General features: G+C 43.8%; 1 protein-coding gene and 1 pseudogene across 1 annotated transcript in view; one reads left to right on the forward strand and one right to left on the reverse strand.

The window, feature by feature from the left end:
* Nucleotides 1-221: 221 nt before the first annotated feature.
* Nucleotides 222-1,374, reverse strand: LOC149445052 (uncharacterized; annotated as a pseudogene).
* A 4,782-nt stretch (nucleotides 1,375-6,156) lies between these two features.
* The window catches only part of CUNH8orf34 (chromosome unknown C8orf34 homolog), a 377,615-nt gene continuing 362,439 nt past the window's right edge, over nucleotides 6,157-21,332 (forward strand). Inside the window, exon 1 of the mRNA XM_089654283.1 lies at nucleotides 6,157-6,393. Coding sequence (XP_089510409.1) covers nucleotides 6,325-6,393 — 69 coding nt within the window. The 5' untranslated portion in view covers nucleotides 6,157-6,324. The remainder of the gene's footprint in view (nucleotides 6,394-21,332) is intronic.

A 21,332-nucleotide genomic window follows, 5' to 3' on the forward strand; every position in this document is an offset into this window, starting at 1 on the left:
ACTGCCTGGGTTAGATCCATGTCCTGCACATCCTACATGGCACTGCAGCATAACCATAGCATGCAATATCGTTTCAAGTGTTACCGATAAGCAACTCAATAAGCAACGGGAGTGTTGGGGGGGTAGGAAAGAGGAATGAGGGAAGGGAAAAGAGTTCATAGGACTGAAGCTTTATTGAAAGGACAAAGACATGCAAGGGAGAGTGGGGGAAGGGGAAATCTTCAAACTTCTTCTTCCTTCTTGAAGTTCATCAAGTTATAGTCTCTGAGCAGACTGTGGACCAATCTGTGACAGTCCTCTATGGACATCCTCTCCCACTGGTGGATGAGACTCTTCCTGGCGCACCATAATGCGTCCTTGAAGCAACACAGCACCCTCCAGGTGCCATCAATCTTCTCCTGAGCAAAAGTTCCACAGAAAGGTCCGTTCAGCACACCAAGGTGTGATGGCTGTCTGTGTCACAAAGGTCTGCAACAGGTCATGAGCAAAGGGACACTCCTAGAAAATGTGCATAGCAGTTTCCTCCTGGATGATGCAAAAAGGGCAGTGCCTGTATCTGTTCAGGTTCTTGGCATGCATAAATGTCCTGAGTGGCAACCCCCCTTGGATCACCATCCATGCTAGGTCCTTGTGCCTGTTGGTGAGTCTCTTTGAAGAAACATTCCTCCAGACCACCTTGAAAGTGGCTGAAGGCAGGCCTGGAACAGACTCCAAAGTGTCCTTGGATCTAATACGTTTGTATACAGTCTTTGGCTTCTACAAGTTGGGCTTGACTCCATGTAGCCCCTGTTCCTTGATAAACTTAAAAGTGTCCAAGTAATACCAAGGAGTGTCCCAGTTGTAGGGGATGGAACTGTTCCATTTGTCCCATCCGAGGGACCTCCAGATGGACAAGAGAAAAATACATGACATGGAGCCAGAGTCCACTATTCTGTTCAGCAAAGTCCTGCGAATGCAGTTGAAGGCAAAGAACACCCTCAATTGAGTGGCATTGTCGGGCACACACTTGCCGCCTTTGAGGGGCTCCTTGAACATGACTCCCTGCTTCACTCTGTCCATCTTGGAGCCCCACATGAAGTAAAATACTGCCCTTGTTATGGCCTTGCAGGTGTTGACCCATGGGGGCCAGGCCTGGGCAAGGTACTGCAACACAGAGAGGATCTTGCTGTGGAGTAACAGTGTCTTCCCTTTGATGGTAAGTTCTCTGAGGCTCCAAAGTCCAAATTTTTGCTTAATTTTAGAAAGTCTCTCCTCCCAAGACTTCGGCACTGTGCCCTCAGCTCCAAACCAGACTCTCAAAATTTTGATGAAGTCCATCTTGACGCTGAAAGGGATGGATGCAGAAGAATGCAGGAACCACTTTCCGCAGAGCATGACTTCTGACTTCCCAGAGTAGACTTTTCCTTTCGAAGCTTGACCAAAGTCCTCACAGGTCTGGATGAGCAAGTCGATGGAGCACTGATAAAGGATGAACTACAGCCCCTACCAAGCTTTGCAGCAGTAAGGAGAGAACTAGATTTTTCAGGACCAGTTTTCTCTCCAGTTCAGTGCTACCCAGGCAGTGTGTGAGAGGACCATGCTGGGAGAAGCCATCTGAGGGAAAGAGAGCCTGTGCCAGCAAAAGCCCACTTCTGTGTGTGAGACTACCAGAAGGTATAGAGCATGGCCTGAGTGCGGAGGGACGAAGATGCCAGGGCACGGACCTGCTGTGCTTCCTAGCAGAATCACTACGGGCAACCCAGAGTGAGTGGGCACCTGATCAGAGGGATCATTGCCGTGTCACTGGGTCTGGTGACAGGGCCTTGTGACCACTGCTTTTTACCATCGTGAGAGGCCGAGTTATTAGGAACTGCTTCCCAGCTACTCTATAGCTCCAATACTGCCTGTAGGCCTTATTGACTACCTTAAAGCACATCAAATGGTTAATGGACCCTCAATACTTAGCTGGCTGAAGAGTCAGAACTCAAGACTGTCCCCAACAGTTGCTACCCTGAGGCCTTGTCCCTTTACTTAATAAAGAGGTACCTCTTTAAGAGGCACTGTACTCCAGCCCAGGGGCGGACTGACAACTCATGGGGCCCCTGGGCAATAGGGGATCATGGGGCCCCCGTGTCCTTGCCCAAACTCAAAAAAGCCTATGCAAAAGGTACCAGGTGCATCTCATGGGGCCCCCTACTGACCCCGGGTCCTCGGGCGGTGCCCGAGTTTCCAAATGGTCAGTCCGTCCCTGCTCCAGCCAATCACTTAGAGTGCACTCTAATTCATTGTAGTGTTATCCTCATTTATCATTTATTAATATTGTTTATTGCTGAATTACTAATTCAACTTTCGATTCTATTTAGTGGGGAAAAAATTGACTTTTTTGCCAATTTGGCATAGCTATTACTCTGTCTAACAGAATGTGTCATAATCTACCTGTCTGCGCACATTTATGTTCAAATGCTATTCATTCTAACCCCCATCAATAGATTAAGAGCATTTACCACTAAACTGGGGTGTGTCTATTTACTAGTAGTAACCCACAGCCAGACTAATGCAGGCCATAGACAGGTCGAAAATCGGCAGATTTTTTAGCTGAAAAAAAATCGGCCGATTTTTCGCACCGTTAATGGGTTAATTGGTCGGCCGTTTTTTGGGACTTTTTTTTATCGGTGAAGTTGGAAAAAAATCGGCCAATTTTGCAGATCGGCCGATTTTCCCGGGAATGATGGGCAAATCGGCCAATCTTTTTACCAATTAAAAATCTGCGCATGAGCCGTGGCCTGCAAGAGGAAGAAGAAGAAAAAGAATAAAAAGAAGAAGAAGAAAAGGAAGGAGAAAAAAAGAAGAAAAAGAATAAGAATTCCAGTCCACTATTATATTTGACATGAAAAAGTATTGCGGTTGCAACAATGTATCTATTTGTATCTGAATAAAAACATCTGTATCCAAAATAGATACAAATAGATACATTGTTGCAACTACAATACTTTTTTCATGTCAAATATAATAGCGGAGCTCTCTGCAGGGACAGAAGTAATTAAATGCTGGCCGTAGACAGGATGAAAATCGGGCGATTTTTTTTACTGTTGGTGGTAACGTCAGCCTATTGAACGACCGATTTTTCATTTTTCTTTTTAAAAACGGACGGTTTTCGACTCATCTATGGCCTGCATAAGGGTATTTTACACTTTACTTGTGCCTATAGTGATATTTACTCTACTGGGTGTGTCAGAGGGGCTGAGGTTGTTCTTGGAATCAAGGAGCAGAACAGAGAACCCAAAGTTACCAACTGGCACCTTCAGGGGTGTTGTTACACATACTTACACGTTTGATCCCCGGTTCAAGCTGGAGCAATGTAACTATTCAATACAGATCATAACTAGAGTTCAGCTTTGAAGCTACTCCATCTATAGTGTCAAATACACAGGTACAGTCTTCCATCTATATAGTGTTATATACACAGGTCATTCCTCCATCTATAGTGTCATATACACAGGGCATTCCTCCATCAGCACAGTGGCTAAATGGTTAGCACTTCCACCTGGCAGTACTAGGATCGTTGGTTCGAATCCCAGCCATGGCACCACCTGCCTGGAGTTTGTATGTTCTCCCTGTGACTGTGTGGGTTTCCTCTGGGTACTCCGGTTTTCTCCCACAATCCAAAAACATGCTGGTAGGTTAATTGGATCCTGTCTAAAATTGGCCCTAATATGTGTATGTATTAATGTGAGTTAGGGACCTTAGATTGTACACCCCTTGAGGGTTAGGGACTGGTGTGAATGTATAATATATATGTAAAAAGCGCTGCGTAAATTGACCGCGCTATATAAGTTCCATAAATAAATCTATAGTGTTATATACACAGGTCAGCCCTCCATCTATACTGTCACATACACAGGTCAGCCCTCCATCTATAGTGCCACACACACAGGTCAGTCCATCTATACTGTCACACACACAGGTCAGCCCTCCATCTATACTGTCACACACACAGGTCAGCCCTCCATCTATACTGTCACACACACAGGTCAGTCCATCTATAGTGCCACACACACAGGTCAGCCCTCCATCTATACTGTCACACACACAGGTCAGCCCTCCATCTATACTGTCACACACACAGGTCAGTCCATCTATACTGTCACACACACAGGTCAGCCCTCCATCTATACTGTCACACACACAGGTCAGCCCTCCATCTATACTGTCACACACACAGGTCAGTCCATCTATAGTGCCACACACACAGGTCAGCCCTCCATCTATACTGTCACACACACAGGTCAGTCCATCTATAGTGCCACACACACAGGTCAGCCCTCCATCTATACTGTCACACACACAGGTCAGCCCTCCATCTATACTGTCACACACACAGGTCAGCCCTCCATCTATACTGTCACACACACAGGTCAGACCTCCATCTATAGTGCCACACACACAGGTCAGCCCCCCATCTATACTGTCACACACACAGGTCAGCCCTCCATCTATACTGTCACACACACAGGTCAGCCCTCCATCTATACTGTCACACACACAGGTCATTCCTCCACCTATACTGTCACACACACAGGTCATTCCTCCACCTATACTGTCACACACACAGGTCATTCCTCCACCTATACTGTCACACACACAGGTCAGCCCTCCATCTATACTGTCACACACACAGGTCAGCCCTCCATCTATACTGTCACACACACAGGTCAGCCCTCCATCTATACTGTCACACACACAGGTCAGCCCTCCATCTATAGTGCCACACACACAGGTCAGACCTCCATCTATAGTGCCACACACACAGGTCAGACCTCCATCTATACTGTCACACACACACAGGTCAGCCCTCCATCTATACTGTCACACACACAGGTCAGTCCATCTATACTGTCACACACACAGATCAGCCTCCATCTATACTGTCACACACACAGATCAGCCTCCATCTATACTGTCACACACACAGGTCAGACCTCCATCTATACTGTCACACACACAGGTCAGACCTCCATCTATACTGTCACACACACAGGTCAGACCTCCATCTATAGTGCCACACACACAGGTCAGACCTCCATCTATAGTGCCACACACACAGGTCAGACCTCCATCTATACTGTCACACACACACAGGTCAGCCCTCCATCTATACTGTCACACACACAGGTCAGTCCATCTATACTGTCACACACACAGATCAGCCTCCATCTATACTGTCACACACACAGATCAGCCTCCATCTATACTGTCACACACACAGGTCAGACCTCCATCTATACTGTCACACACACAGGTCAGACCTCCATCTATACTGTCACACACACAGGTCAGACCTCCATCTATAGTGCCACACACACAGGTCAGACCTCCATCTATACCATCACACACACAGGTCAGACCTCCACCTATACTGTCACACACACAGGTCATTCCTCCACCTATAGTGCCACACACACAGGTCAGCCCTCCACCTATAGTGTCACACACACAGGTCAGCCCTCCATCTATACTGTCACACACACAGGTCAGCCCTCCACCTATAGTGTCACACACACAGGTCAGCCCTCCACCTATAGTGTCACACACACAGGTCAGCCCCCCACTTATAGTCTCACACACACAGGTCAGCCCCCCACCTATAGTCTCACATACACAGGTCAGCCCTCCACCTATACTGTCACACACACAGGTCAGCCCCCCATCTATACTGTCATATACACAGGTCAGCCCCCCATCTATACTGTCATATACACAGGTCAGCCCCCCATCTATACTGTCACACACACAGGTCAGCCCTCCACCTATACTGTCACACACACAGGTCAGCCCCCTATCTATACTGTCATATACACAGGTCAGTCCACCTATAGTGTCATATAGCCAGTATATAGCTGTGTCATGTGTCCAGCGGATATAGATATATATATATATATGAAGCCCCCTGTGGTGGGAAGGTGCCCCCATACACTGTAGACAGGATGAAGTGGCAATCTGTGGCCAATCACACACAGTGACTGTCTGGCAGCACCCAATGGGGTTGCTCGTTCCTGTCTTCCAGCTGGAGGTCTCCTGGAAGGAGTGCGGTGTGATGCGGGCGGTGTAGCTGTAGCCAGCACCGGGAGGAGGAGGAGGGGGAGGAGTGGGGGACGGTTGGTGGGAGGAGGAGGGAGGGCTGTGCTCCTCATGCACCTTCCTGGCAGTGCCGAGCGGAGGAGAAGTGTCACACCGGAGGGGTGATGATGATGATGGTGATGAAGAAGGTGTCCGCTCCGCTCCCTTCGCGGTCTGTCTTCTGATCACACCGGCGGCTCTCCGCTCATCACCTCCCGGCGGATCCTCATGGCGTCTCGGCAGCAAACCCGGATCCAGGTCTACCTGGAGAGCAACCGGATCGGCCCGCTGTTCGAGGTGAGCGGGTGACGGGGAGATGGCAGCACATGGCCGGACATCACATGGCGGAGCTGGGATCAGAACGGGGAATGTGAGAGAAGGCGAGGAATGAGGAGGATCCATAGAGATACACGGGGCTGTGTGGTCCCCGGAGTGTAGGAATGTGGCACGGTGTGGGATCGGGGAGGTGGACGGGTTTGAGTAGGATGGCCGGACCGGGAAGGTGGACGGATCTGGGAGATGGACGGACCGGGTCAGCGGTGATGAAGGTCCATTGTGTGTGTTGGGGAAATGCTGACTCCACAGCGTCCTCACTGTTGCCATAGCGAGGGGAGCGGCGCCCAGGTGTATCGCTGCTGGAGGCCCCACAGCGCCCCTAGGGGCCGTGTGCTTCTATGGCGGCCCGACCACTTAAAGTGTAATTCCACTTGTGCAGCCAATTAGGCATAACACCTACTTTTATATTGTCTTCCCAGTCACGTGGCATCACTCAAAATGGTAAGCAGCAATTTTTAAATATTTTTTCAAGTGCTCAAAATCCCTTACTTGCTCTGCCTGCTGTGCAATGTGTTGGAGGGGGTTGTAGAGTAATTTTTAAAGGAAGAGTTCACCTTTACACCTGAATTTAAGGTGTAACCCCACTCCAGAACCCCCCTACCCCCATGCCCTCACCCCCTTCCCTTGTCAGAGCCGCTGTCACATTTAAAATCAACAGGGCACCCTCTGCACAGCCACATCATTCATTCACAGAGATGTGTGAATGAATAAACTACAATTCCATCTGCCTCCGCAGCAGACAGAGTAGTAGATCTCAATGGACTGCCAGAGTTCTGATCAGCAACCTCATAGTCCTTGGACACTTCATTCTAACAGAAAGAGAAGAAAGCTGGCGGAAGTAGCCTAACATTGCACCCACCATCCACTGATCACAGGTGCAGTGCAGGCTCTTGAAGGAAAAATAATAAATGCACTTTTTGTTCTGTAAAAATATGTGCATTTATTATTGTATCCTTAACACAATTAACCCTGTATGTACTGTGATCTTTATTATCAGATATAAACTAGATTTTAACACAGTCTGTACTATCAAAATGTCGAAAGCGCCCTCCTGCACTGTGTGTTAATGAGGGATAGCTTGGGGACAAAGACACTGTGAGACTGTCCAGGAATCCTTAGAATTACCCACACCATTCTCCTTGGAAACATCTATGGGCCCGTTCACTCCGCTCCATTAAATAAAATGCAGTAAAATGTATATGCGTTTTTGCTGTGTCTTTAGCCCAGGCGCATACTTGTACAGGCCATGCTTTTGTGTCGGCTGCCATGCCTGTGCTTTCTGCACAAATAAGATGCATGCACTTTTTTAAAACACAGCCGCAGTGAAATCTCATGGTCTGTTTGACCAAGCGATTTCCCTACGGTACCCGTAAATGCACTGTGGGCCGAGATGCATGGGGGTGCCTGCATGTCCATGCACGTCTTGTAAGAGCAGCACGATTAGGGTGCAGGTGCGGAACAGATGCAATTTCTGCAACCAGCCCACACAGTGTGAACCAGGGCTCACTGAGGTTTTTGGATTACTGATTCCAATCATGCACCTGTGAAACTTGGACATGTGACTCAAAAAATGCACCAAAAATGCACAGTGAGTGCATTTTTGATGCGTTTTCTATTTATTTCAATGGGAAGGTGCACTTTTTAAACACACACCAAAAATGCAGCATGCAGGACTTTAAAAACGCAAATGCAGTAGTGTGAAGCGTTCCAAAGTATTTAAAGGGATACGTTTTTCATGCATTTTTCTTACACTTTTTTTTTTACCACCAAAACGCATTGAAAACAGCTCTGTGTGAAAGGGCCCTTAAAGGGGAGCTTCACTCAAAATAGGAAGTTCCACTTTAAGGGCTTTTTCTCCCCCAGTCAGGATTGGCACCTTTGAGGAGTGGGGGCGAGAGCGGGTTCTCAATTTTTAACAGGTACCTCTGACCGCTTTAGCGATCGGAAACAGAAGTCCCCCCCCCCAGTCTTCTGGAACATGTGACAGGTCGTAGAAGATTGTGGGACCATTCACAAAGCGCAGAGCTGTTTGCGAATGCGCAGTGGGCACCCGGCTGTGAAGCCACAAGTTGTCACAGCTGGGTCCGACACTTAAGATGCCAGGGAGAGAAGACGGCCGGTGAACTCGGCTGCGGTAAGGACACTGCTGGACCAAGGAACAGGTGAGTGGCTATTTTTTAACCTCCCTGGTGGTATTCCCAAGTGTAGCTCGGATAAAATTTCAGTACCAAGAGCGGTAACCCTGAGCTACACTCGGGCTTACCATGCGGCGTTGCTCAGGGAGTCCTTGCAGAGCTTACCTTGTCCTTCGCTCCCGCGATGCGTCCCCTGCAGCATCCCCGGCCATCTCCTCCGGCTGATGCCGGCATCTGGCTTCTGTGTTCCTGTTCCTGTGACGTCGGGACATATGGCGGCCGTAACCGGCGGTGAATTTAAACATTTAAAAAAATGTCATTTTTTTTGTAAGCGAATATTACATAGTAAATCATTACTGTTTCAAACCATTTCACATACATTTTGTCCCTAGTGCTTTGTCCTGTGCCCTGCCTGCATTTTTACTGTTCTTTCTGCCTGGAAACTGAGAAAAGTCCATGGCGTCCAAAAAATATCCCTTTAGGTCAAAAGCGGTTTTAGACCGGCTAGAGAACAGCGATAGTAAATCAGAACCACTTGCAGAATTGAGTGATAATGATTTGTGGGGAAATTCATCATCAGACACTGAAAACGATTCTGTGACTTTGCTCAGCGATGTGCGAACGTGGCGCTATATTTCAAATTTCAGTGTTTTTGGTTTGATTATATTATTGAATTAAATTTATTATTATTATATTATTATTTTTATGATTATTTATTAAATTATAATTTTTGATTTCGTGTTTCAAGTTTTATCATATCCGGAATGTTTACTAGACTCTTGTTCGGCCAGATTTTAGTGAGTTATTCCTAAGAATTACAGCCTACAATAAAAAAAAAATACATATTTCCATGCAAAATAATGGTACCGCTTTCAGCACCAAAAATCTGAAATAATCATACCGCCAGGGAGGTTAAAAGTCAACAGCTAAATTTTTCTAGCTGCTGACTTTTATTTTTATTCAACCAGAGACTGGAGCTCCGCTTTAAAGTTAAGAAATTAACATTTTTTAGGTATGTTGCGTGATTGGGAACATAAAACAAACAAATTTGTTTTCTCAAATTTGACTGCAAAAGTGGAAACTCTCTTTAAATCATATTTCCACTTCTGCATTGGAACAGGGGATAACACCTACTTTATATTAGTCCCTCCCCCCATAACTAGGAAAAAAATATTTAAAAATGGCCTTTCTCCTTGGTTTTCCCTTCTATGGTCTTCTTCATTCAGACTTGAGCATGTGTTCTAGCAGTGTGAATATCATGCTTTCTATGTTAAATTATCATCATTTGCAGAGCTTTGGGTGTACTTTGCCGTAGCCTTTAAAATGTCATTCATCTCCAGCTCGGTGATGTTAAACACAGACCTTTATGGGAATGCTGACTCTCATTTTAAAGCCCAATTCCGGGTAAATATTAAATTATCCTTTGTAGTGGGGCTGAGCCTACACTGTAAGGGTTAAAGCGATACTAAAGGCTTCATTTTTTTTCTCTAAAAATAACACACATGCCTGTACTTTTCTGCTGTGTGTAGTGGTTTTACACAGAGCAGCCTGGATCCTCCTCTTCTCGGGTCCCCCCACAGGCTCCTCCCTTCTATTCGGTGCCCCCACAGCAAGCAGCTTGCTACGGGGGCACCTGCTGCTCCGTGTGTCCTTTCACACATGAAGCCGCGACTCGGCCCCGCCCCCTGTCTCTTCTCATTGGCTCACTGGCGGTGATTACATTTTACTGTTCCCCTAGACATATATATGCAATTAACCCTTGCAGTGCAGGCACAGCTGCACTGCAAAGGACAATTTTGTATTTGCCTGGAGTTGAGTTTTAAACAAGCTATAGCATGCTTTAGTACTATGTGAAGTTTGCTGAAAGCCTGATAGCAGCTTGTTTAAAATGACAGACAGTACTTCCATTCAGACCTGCGTTTAACATTTCCAAACTTGAGATGTAAAGTGCTTTAAAGGCTCCTAGAAAGCCTCATAAAAAATTGCTGTACACACTACACTAAGGCCTGGTTCACACCAATGCGTTTTTAATGCTTTAACGCACTACAGTCCATTTAGCATGGTTTCCTATTGGACGTGTTCACATCTAGGATTTTTTGAGCTGCTACGTTTTTGGAAAGGGTCAGAGATTTATTTTAAATGTAAAAAGCAGTGTTTTTGCTACTATAGAGTTCAATGGGCTGCCTCCACTAAACTTAAATCTGAGTGCTGCTGAAAAGCATGTAGTGCAATTTGTGCTGCGTTTTGCATTTTTATTCTGCCCAGCAACAAAAACATTTTCCCTTTTGACAAAAAAAAAAAAAGCTGAAAAAAAAATACAAAACACATGCAAAAACGTAAAAGGCACTGCAAAATGGACAAAATGCACACTGCATTGATGTGAGCCAGGCCTTATATAAGCTGAAACCTGTGTGAACAAGCCCTAAGGCCTGGTTCACACCTATGCGTGCTGCAATCTGTTGCAAGAAAAAAAGTCCCCGACCCTATCCATAAATGCAACACTGAAAATACATAGATTTCAACTTGTCCCATAGGAAACCATTTTAAATGGACTGAAGTGCTTTTCTGCAAAACACAAAAAGCACTAAAAAAACGCATAGCTGTGAACCAGTCCTAAGTACTGCTAATGAGAGGTCTGGAGAGTTTACCATACTTAACCCTGTCTGTACTGTGCTGGCAGATCTTCATTATCAGTTGTAAACTAGATGTTTAAACGGTTTCTCCTAAGGCTCCGTTCACACCAATACATTTTTTTAGTGCTTTTTGCAGAAACAGACTACAGTCCAATTAACATGGTTTCCTATGGAACATGTTCACATCTAAGCTTTTTTGAGCTGCTGTGTTTTTGGGAAGGGTCAGGGAGTTTTTTTAAAAGCAAAAAGCAGTGTTTTGCTACAATAGAGTTCAATGGAGAAGCTGCTGAAATCCATGGTTGTGCTTTTTTGCTGCATTTTGCATTTTTATTCTGCCCAGCAACAAAAACAATTCCACTTTAAAAAAAAAAAAAGCTGAACAAAACAGAAAAACGCAAAACAAACGAAAAGCACTGCAAAACAGACAAAAAGCAAACTGCATAGGTGTGAACGGGGCCTAACAAAGGGTTAACCACTTTACACCGGCCACACACAGATGTGCGGCCTCCCAGCAATTGGGCCTAGATGCCGAGCAGCCGCACATTTGCGTTCAGGTAAGAAAAACCATGTGCTGAGAGCGCACGCCCTGCACGCTCCCAGCACACATGTCCGGTACTCACGGAAAGGTCCCGGTCTGCTCTTTCGATCGGGACCTTTCCCGATCATGTGACCGCCATGACGACATGTCATGGCGGTCACATGATCCCTAAACCCGCCCCGCCTCCCAGCTTCTGAAACTCTTAAAGGGCCAGGAGGCACTGGCGGGAAAGGGTTAAACATCTCAAAGCTGGGGTAGTGCATTGTATGTCAATGTACGTTTATAAAAACTCCCTCAGTCTCTCCTCTAATTGCACATTGCAAGTTATTCTCAAACTGCCTATAGAGGCATATGTATAAAAGTGCTTAAAATTAACAGCTAAAAGGTAAGAAAATTTTGCTTATCGATTTTGATATGCTGTGTGAATAGGAACACATAACATAGTGGGGTGGTTTCAAATGTAATTGCAAAAGTGGGAGTACGCACTTTAAAGAGCTTCTCATGCCTGGCAAACTTGGAATGGCATTTATCAGTCCCATGTTAGTGAATCTACTAAAGAAAGTCAAGGGTTAATAACAGACTTGGTGGTTTTATAACAGTACAGGATATATGCAATGTTTATGCTTTATGTTCACAAGCTCCCTGAAAGCCAGAAAGAAGCCTCATCCGGATTAGAAAAAAACACCAACATTGTGAAAAAAATCATATAATGAAATAAAACAAAAGCACAAACTCGCTGGCTTTAAAAATAATGTTTATTATTGTCTCCTAAAGTAAATCTATATCTGTCACAGCGTTCAGTGATGTAATCCATGTCAGTTACAATGACCCATTGCCCACTGATCTGTACATGCTGTACACCAACCACTAAATGACAGCTTCCTAGCTGCTATACTGACAGAAATCCCCATGATGTCATTGACCAAACCTCCATGTTTGTGTATGGGCATTTACATCTCATTACCTCCAAGTCCATCTAGGTCAGAAATAAATTGAAAAACAGCATACTTTGTTTTTTTCTGTATGTATTTATTTATTTATTTTTTTACATAAACATGTTGGATCTGAGGTAGTTGAATGTAATTGGCGGCAAATTTATTTATATCTGCCTGCTCATAGACCTAACTTGGGCTTAATAAGCTCCAGGAGGGCAAAACTAAACAGGCATTGATGTCCCAAAAGTGACCTCATAGCTTTCAGCTCCAATCCAGTGGGGATCTGTTGACGGATCTCCTGCTGATCGGAACAGACATGGTTGGTGTGAAGGGGCCTTTAGATATACTTTACAGCAACCCTGATGCCAAATTACTTTATATAAATCAATTGCACCTTGAAGAAGAAGAGCATAAATACATATTTGTCCTGCCGTCCCTGCCTCAGATCTCTGTTTTTTTATGAACCTACAGCCACCAACAGAATCTTTACAATCCAACACTTTAGGGTGTTTTGGATGCCTTCACCTCCTGCTACGCTCTGTGGTTCTGGTTGCTACCATGTCTCAGGGACAACTTAAGGTCTCCTCTGAACATTCAGCTGTGTGTATATTCTAAGCTTCAGTTATTTAGCTCTGTAAACAGGTGTTTCTGCAGTGAAGTTAAGTTCAGTTTGGTAAATGTAAAAAGTATTTCTAAGCAGTAATTCACATTACCTAGCTAAAAATGTATACATGTATCTTTTTTTACACCACTATATATTTCCTTTAAAGCCTTCTATGAAATAGCAACACTGTCCACAATTAGATCGCATAAAATGATAATCTATCCTAACAGCTTCTAGGCTTGAAAGATCAAAGATTCTGTATTCTTTTATGAGGAAAAATGTGAGTTTTTCATGTGCTTCTTGGGGGGATGATTAGCAAGTGTTCCGCAGGGTGTAAGTTTTTAGAAGACGACTCATATCATTATATTCATACAAGTCCAAAGTTTATAACATGATCTATAGACGACGTTAACAATGCTAAGGGCTCGTTTACATTTGCATCTTTGAAGAGTGATCTGCAGTGGAATGCTTTTCTCACAGCGGTGCAGGCATTCCTGACAGGCATTCAGGAGGTGATACTGCTGCTTCTGAATGTCTGCTCTTCTTCTTTTTTTTGGCAGCCAAACTGGGTTTTGGCACAAGCCAAATGTAAGCTTGCTGCTGCAGTGGGGCCCCATTGACTTAAATGGGTTGTGTTTGGTGGTGGTACTGCTTGTTGAACATGATAGAGGGGCATTGTGGCTGCAGAACGTGTACATCCCTCAACTATACCTGTTTATACCTTCTGCCCCCCTTCCTTTCCAGACCAACAAGTGTAAACTAAGCCTAAAGCCAGCCATAGACTGTTAGAATCTCAGCCGGTTCAGCAGAGACTACTCAAGATTCGACCCATGTATGGGCAGACTGAATGTACCCAAGTTGGTCGATCAACCTTGGTACAACCAGCTGCTAGCAGTAATCATGGAGCCATTGTGTTCTCCCAGCGGGGACTGTTCTCCCCCCCAACGGGAGAACACAATGGCTCCACAAGATGGATTCCTCCATCAACACTTACTGTGTTGATGGAGGAATGGAGTGATTTTTCAGGAAAGAAAAGTGTTCCATCTATGGCCAAGTTAAGGTTGAGTGAAAAACACAACCAAAAAAAAAAAGGATTCCACCATCAACACAAGCGTAGAATCCTCCCCACTGGGACATTGTATTCTTGTATTCTCACAGTGGGGACTCTTCTGCTGATAAAATACACTGATCAGCGCTGTGGCTGATTAAATCAAAAAATTCCAATATTCCCTTTCATGGTGTTCTGCTGTCGGGCGACCATTTCCCACAGGTTCGGCCCGAATCCTAGCTCATCCCTAGTTGCAACTTAGGTTGGCCATAGATGAGTCGTTTTTTTTTTTTTTCTTTTTTTGATCCGTTGACGGGCTGATCAGAAAAACTCAAATGGATTCCCCCATCAACACAAGTGAGGTGGATAGAGGAATGGAGGAGGAAGCCTTCCTGCTGTGCTATTGTATTTTGATGGGGAGACTCCTCTGGTGTCAGAATACACTGATTAGTGGCTGCAGCCAGTGATTGAGAAAACATTTCCAACACTTCTGTTCAACAGAAGTTGATCATTAGTTTGATGTCTGTAAATTGAAAATAGCCATAGATCGAATTTCGACCGATCCCTGCGCGTGAATGTGTCTGATAATGGTTAATTTAATCTGCTCCTTAGGCCATCAGGTGACTGTATATTAGCAGTTTTGTACTTTAGCTTACCGGAACACTACCTATATGGTTGACACATACTGATCGATTTACAATGGCGTTGTTCAAACCTTGCATGTTAGAAAGACATTGAAAATAATTGCCTTTTCCATTGTATTGCACAGTCAAGTGCTGTAGTCAGTGTTGGGGCATTGGTTACATGATCTGTGCTGAAAGGGTGGATCCGTTTTCAATCTGAGCTGCTAATTAGCCAGCTTTGACTGAACATAATTCCCTGCAAACCACTTCAACAAAGACCATGTGACCAGTCCCTTGGCATATCAAGGAATGAAGACAATGGGCATTTCTAATGTGTTTCTGTAAAATATTTTACTATAGAGTTATTTTAATAATGCTCTTAATTTTATTTTGGCCTGACCAGAGGAGAGAAAAAGTCTATAAAATGTTTTGTGTATGCTTTCCAAATCATTCCGTCCACACATAAAGTTTACTAAATAGACATCTGCAGTAACCTTTATTGGTTATCTTAAAGCTGAACCCTGGGCAGATATAAAAGACACAAATAATGCAGCTCTGTAATCAAGGGTCGGTTCACACCACATAAACATCCTCTAAATTCGCTCCAGATGTGTTTTCTGCATGCGCTTTTTTGATGCATTCCAGTGCGTTTTTGATGCGTTTCCAAATACATTCCAGATGCTATATTTCGTCTTCTTTTTTGGGCCATTTCAATTGCAAAATCTTTATTTTCATCGAGGCAATGCTTGGGTCTGGTTCTTTTTTGAAGATTTTTACTGCAATCCAGTACAGTTCTGTGCAGCAAAAAAGCAGCTTGTTGTACGGTTTTATTTTTTTTGTGGAACTGAAAAGCACTGGAATACACTGTTCTAGTGTGAACTATGACATTCGAACCCTATTAACCTACTTTCCATGTTTTTTTGATGTAGAAAAAAGCACTGCACTGCATGTGGTGTGAACGGCCGTAAATATACACTATATTGCCAAAAGTATTGGTCGGCCTGCCTTTACACACACATGAGCTTTATTGGCTGGGAAGAGAAAGCAGTGACAAAGCAATGAGGCCATCACTTCTTTCATTGCTGCTTCTTTCACTGTCCAGTAAAGATCTGGGCCAGAGGAAAGGAGTTGAATATTGCTGGCCATCAGACTGAGGACATCTATTGGCAGAATAAAAATACTGCAGGGAAAATCCTTTAATTGAGGCTGAATATTTCAGCAAATACTATTTTTTGTTTTTCTTATATTGTAAATGGGCAAATCATTTTTATCTGGTTGTTTTTTTGGCTGGAGTTCTACTTGCTCTAATTGATAAGGATGTAAATTTTGGGACCTTGTTTAGGCTCATTTTTCAGGCATTATGTAATGAACTTTGGGAATTGGTGCTGTTGGAAATGCTGTACACACTGCCAGGAAATAAAGACAATGAGATTTACATGATTGTTCTACTCAGGAGACAGATTTTGTCTGGGAAATAAGTGCTGAACCTGGATGATGCCCGAACAAAGATTGAGCCAGTCTTATTGGGTAGAAATGAAGATGAAGGTATTGCATGGGCAATGGATCTCTTTAAAAGCCAATAAATACCTGGAAGTGTTATAGTTTAACACATTTCTCTTAGGCTAGATTTGGTTTAAAAGTAGCCTGGCACAAAGGAACACTTGACACGTAGGAGTACAGCCATTTGATAAATGAACAGTTTATTGCCAAGTCTCTTAGTGTCCAGGTTTCATAATGTAATGCTAATTTCATTGTATGTGTGTGGCCATTCTGAATAATTACCCCTGTGTCCAGGCACAGATTGGTCTCCAGGGCTCTCAGTAAAATGTCTCAGTATTCACAAAAATAACTCATTATTGTTCTGCTCTCTATCTTTTGCACCTGGCTGCTCTGATTGCTAATTTCCTATGATCATATTGTAAAATGTTCTTAAAGGGTAAAGCCACCATTATGGTCTATAGCAGCTTGCAATGGCTCACAACACGTATCACAAAGCATGGCAATGAACATATCAGTGAACAAGCCCTTTAAGGCCTCATGCATCACAGGGCGTTTGCCCAGCTCTCCTAAATGCCTTTCCTCCTGGCAGCAGCGTTTTGGCAGAAAAAACGCTTGATGCATTTAAGTGCGTCAAACCCTTGGAAGTTAATTCATTTCATTGGCCTGAATAATAATTTATTCTGGCTATTGAAATTAATTAACGTCCAAGCTCTTGACGTGTCTAGCATCAATTCACATTTAGATGCGTTTACAAGCATCTAACATCTTTTTATGCCAAACCACTGCTGCTCTTAGGCGCTCTGGTAGTGTTTTTTTTTGCCTCTAAATGCTAACATGGAGGGGTATTTAGAGGCAGAAAACAAAAATGCCAGATGCCCCTGAAAGCAACATTTTTAAAGCCCAGTGTGCATGAAGCCCAAGTTAGTCTGTAAGAAAAAAAAAATAATCCCCTGCCCTGTTTTGGGTACCATCTAGTGCCCATTCTTACCTCTGCCTCTCCCCACACATTGAGGACTGTGACAGAGGTTGCTTGAACAAGAACATGTGACAAGAAGCACTGTGTTGGCCCAGATGCCATGGAATATTTTACTTATTCAGTCTCTTAGATTGTAAGCTCTTCTCACCCTCTTGTCTTGCGTTGTATTGTTACTGCACCATATCCCTTTATTTTCTAAAGCACTGCGCAAACTGTTGACGCTATATGAAACCTGTATATTGTTAATTGACTTGAGGTTGCTCTTAGGCCCCGTTTACATTTTGCATAGCAGGAACATGACTTCCCACTCACAATTTTATTTATTAATTTTTGAGTGATTGACATGAGTCTTGCATAGAGCAGCCCATTCACTTCAACGGATTGCCCTATGTGTGTTTGTCATGGCAAAGAAGCTTGGGGACCAAATTTTGGCACTGAGCAAGGCATGTTTTTGCAGGTGACTTTTGTCATGGCAAAATCTAACCACATTTTGGGGTGCCATTAAACATGAAAGTCACCAAAATGTGTGTTATGTGTTTTGCCATTATTTTAACGTGATTTAGAATTGCACCAATTCTGCCTACAATTCCAAATTGCTAAGTTTGAGAGCGGCCTTAAAATAGTAGGTAAGTTTTTATTTGTTTTACTTTTTTATTTTGGCAGAAGTGTGGCAAGGCATGATCAACCGTTCTATTTTTGCTGCTGTCTAGAAGACCAGTGGGGAGATCTGCCCTACTCCAAGCAAAAATTTGAAAGGGAAGCTTTAAGGGTAGAAATGTGGGCACTGCCATTGCTGACTTGTTTGAATGCACAAGCTCTGAGTGACCTCACTACCTGGTGACCACTGAGTTGACAAGCTTTTAGGATGGACGTTCAACCATATGTTTACCTGGCAGGTGAGCCCTATGAGTTGAAGATGGTTTGTCTCCAGTCAAGGGTCCATGATAGGTTGGACAGCTGATGCAAGGGCACGGAATGGCACTAGTACATTTCTGGTCTGCTGGATGTTTTTGCTGGTGGATGGAAGCCACTAGTTGGGTCAATTATGTGTGGGCTTTCCCTGGAGGATGACAGGCAGGAGACCGGTCACTGGCCACACAGCCGACTGATCAAAAAAAAAGAGAACAATCCATCTATGGCCAACTGTTGAGTGGGTGACCCCATGATTAGTGCTGTTCTATTACAATCTTGAAAGGGGCTGGTTGTACACAGTATAAAACATAGCCAAGCATTGTTTCCTGCTGGTAGTAAGGAGTAAAGGAAAGACTGGGGGGCAGGGGTACTAGCCTCCTCCAGACAGTACTTATAAAGTATGTTGGGCTGGTGGTCTTGCATGAAGATACTCCACTATTTAGACCTGCGAGATCTGCAATTAGTGACACATTCTAGCCATAATAGCTACCTTTGGTAGAGGAAAGTCTTCCAGCACCAACTTGCTTTGCGGCTTTGAGGTGTCATGTGACTGACTGCAAAAAGCCACAAAAGAAGCTAATATTGTAAGATGTGAAAAAGTTTTGCCACAATAGCCTTGTTGGTAACACTCATATTTCACTGTGCTAACTGAAGAAGCACCTTGGTACACCTTTTAAGGCCACAGAAATTTGTCACTACCATTTAATTGACTGTTGGTTGTGTTTGCTTCCCAGGCCAAAAATTCACAGTCCTCCCCTTAAAGGATAAGTTCACCTTTGTATAAATAAATAAATAAATGCACTTTTTTTTTTTTGCAAATAAGAAATGTGCATTTATTATTTTTTTTTACATTTCAGCCTGTAAGGCATTCCAGCTGTGTGCAGTAGATCGTGGTTGCAGTGCCTGGATCCTGTAGACTCTCTCAGTACATCATATGGGCAGGCAGTTACTAAATGACAGGGAGGATAAATGAACTACCTAGAGCACTCACCCGCCCCCCTGGTAGTTCATTGAGAACTACAAGTCGTCAGCCGCAAAGGCTGATGGTGGTTGTAATACTTCCACTCACAGAAAAATAATAACAATGGGTTTGGGGAGAAGATCCCCAGCTTGCTGTCGCAGGCAGCAGATCGGAGAGAGGCTGCAGGAGTGGGAACAGGTTATATGTTGCACCCTAAAAACAGGTGGAACATGTAACATGTTCCCAAAGGTGAACTTATCTATTCCAACTATTCCAAGTTTTTTTGTGTGACATAATGCCCCCTGCCCTTTTAATAGCTTGTAGTTGACTGTTATGGTACGCATTCCTGCAGGTCACTGATCACTCTGCAACTGCACGTTTATGGCTTGTTTACGTATGCTGCCTTGTTTACTGCTGTTCGTAAAAGAGGTCCACACTGAATCGCTTTTCAGAGGCATTTGACAAGTAGCTTGGAGGTGCTGGGGTGGATTTACCAAAGACAGGGCAGGGCAGAAAATTTTTCTTGAATGAACATAGTGTATGTGGTTTTCGTTTAGTAAAGTTCTTTCATTTCAAAAGCAAATATTAAATGCAAATTAAATCTTTTTTTTTTTTTAACAATTGCATGTTCTGAGATTTTTTGTACAAATTTTTCTAAGACTTTTCCTAACAATTTTCATTCAAAATTTGTGCACTTTGCAGGTGCACTTGCTCCAGAGCTTAGTCAATGAGGGGAAGCTCTGCTGACTTCCATCATTCAATCATGTGCAAGCAAAAATTCAAGTTTTTTTTTGTTTGTTTTTTTTTTTCGTTTGTTTTTTACATTTTCCTTGTATGTGATTGGGTGTTCTTTGTAAAGTGAAGCTTCACCACGTTTACTAAGCTCTGGAGCAACTTCATTTGCAAAGTGAGCAGTCTATTTACCTTTAGTAAACCAGCCCAAAGTCACCTCACCACATCCATGGAAATGGGTCGCGTTTGGGGGCGGTATTGTCTACTGAACACGACCGGTTGTGTAAATGTTGCCCAGTGGCAGTGTGTATGAACATGGCCGTTGGCTATGTTAAGGTGTGGCCCAGCAGTTGGTTATACCATGTCTCAACCACCCAGTTTTACTGCCCCTAACCCACTTGTGTAAACAGGGCTTTAATATGCAATGCAATACTGAATACAAGTGTAATACTTGTTGTTGGGACAGTAGTACGGCAGTTTTCTACACAAACATCAGTTATCGGATTTATATAAAAATCTGCTTTATATTGATGTACTGACAGGTCCTGGGGAGGAAGTGTAACAGGGGGCCTGAGCTGATGTTGATGTATTTTTACAGTGCGGGGTCACAGATTGCGAGACAACCCTAAAACTGAGCTGTGTGATTGTGATGGGATTTTCCAATGGTTGGTCACAGAATGATCTTCTAGGACAGTGGTTCTCAACCTTCCTAATGCCACGACCCTTTAATACAGTTCCTCATGTTGTGGTGATCCCCAACCATAACATTATTTTCGTTGCTACTTCATAACTGTAATTTTGCTACTATTATGAATCGTAATGTAAATATCTGATATGCAGGATGTATTTTCATTGATACAAATTAAACTTAATTAAAACATAGTGATTTACATTTTACATTTACCCGGTGATTATAATTCATGAAGTGTCGTTTTACCTCCAATACTGCTGCTTTTAACACAGTAGCTGCTTTCAACAGAGTAGCTGCTTTTAACATAGTAGCTGCTTTCAACACAGCAGCTGCTTTCAACACAGTAGCTGCTCTGTACACATGTGTGACTGGTCCACATAAGTACATTATGGCGCCAACCCTGTCACATACACCTGTATTTGTACGGGGTGTATGTGATGGGGTTGGCGCGATGATGTCATCACGCCGGGTACTCGTATGTGGGCGTATCTGCATGTGGGCGGACCCACCTGGAGACGGATAGAGGAGCGGTGTCTCGGTTTCTAAGACCATCAGAAATATGTGTTTTCCGATGGTCTTAGGTGACCCCTGTGAAAGTGTTGTTCGAACCCC

This window comes from Staurois parvus, unplaced genomic scaffold, assembly GCF_062004578.1.
Source record: "Staurois parvus isolate SC_StPar_1 unplaced genomic scaffold, SC_StPar_1.0 ptg000748l, whole genome shotgun sequence".
In the NCBI taxonomy this organism is placed as follows: Eukaryota; Metazoa; Chordata; class Amphibia; order Anura; family Ranidae; genus Staurois; species Staurois parvus.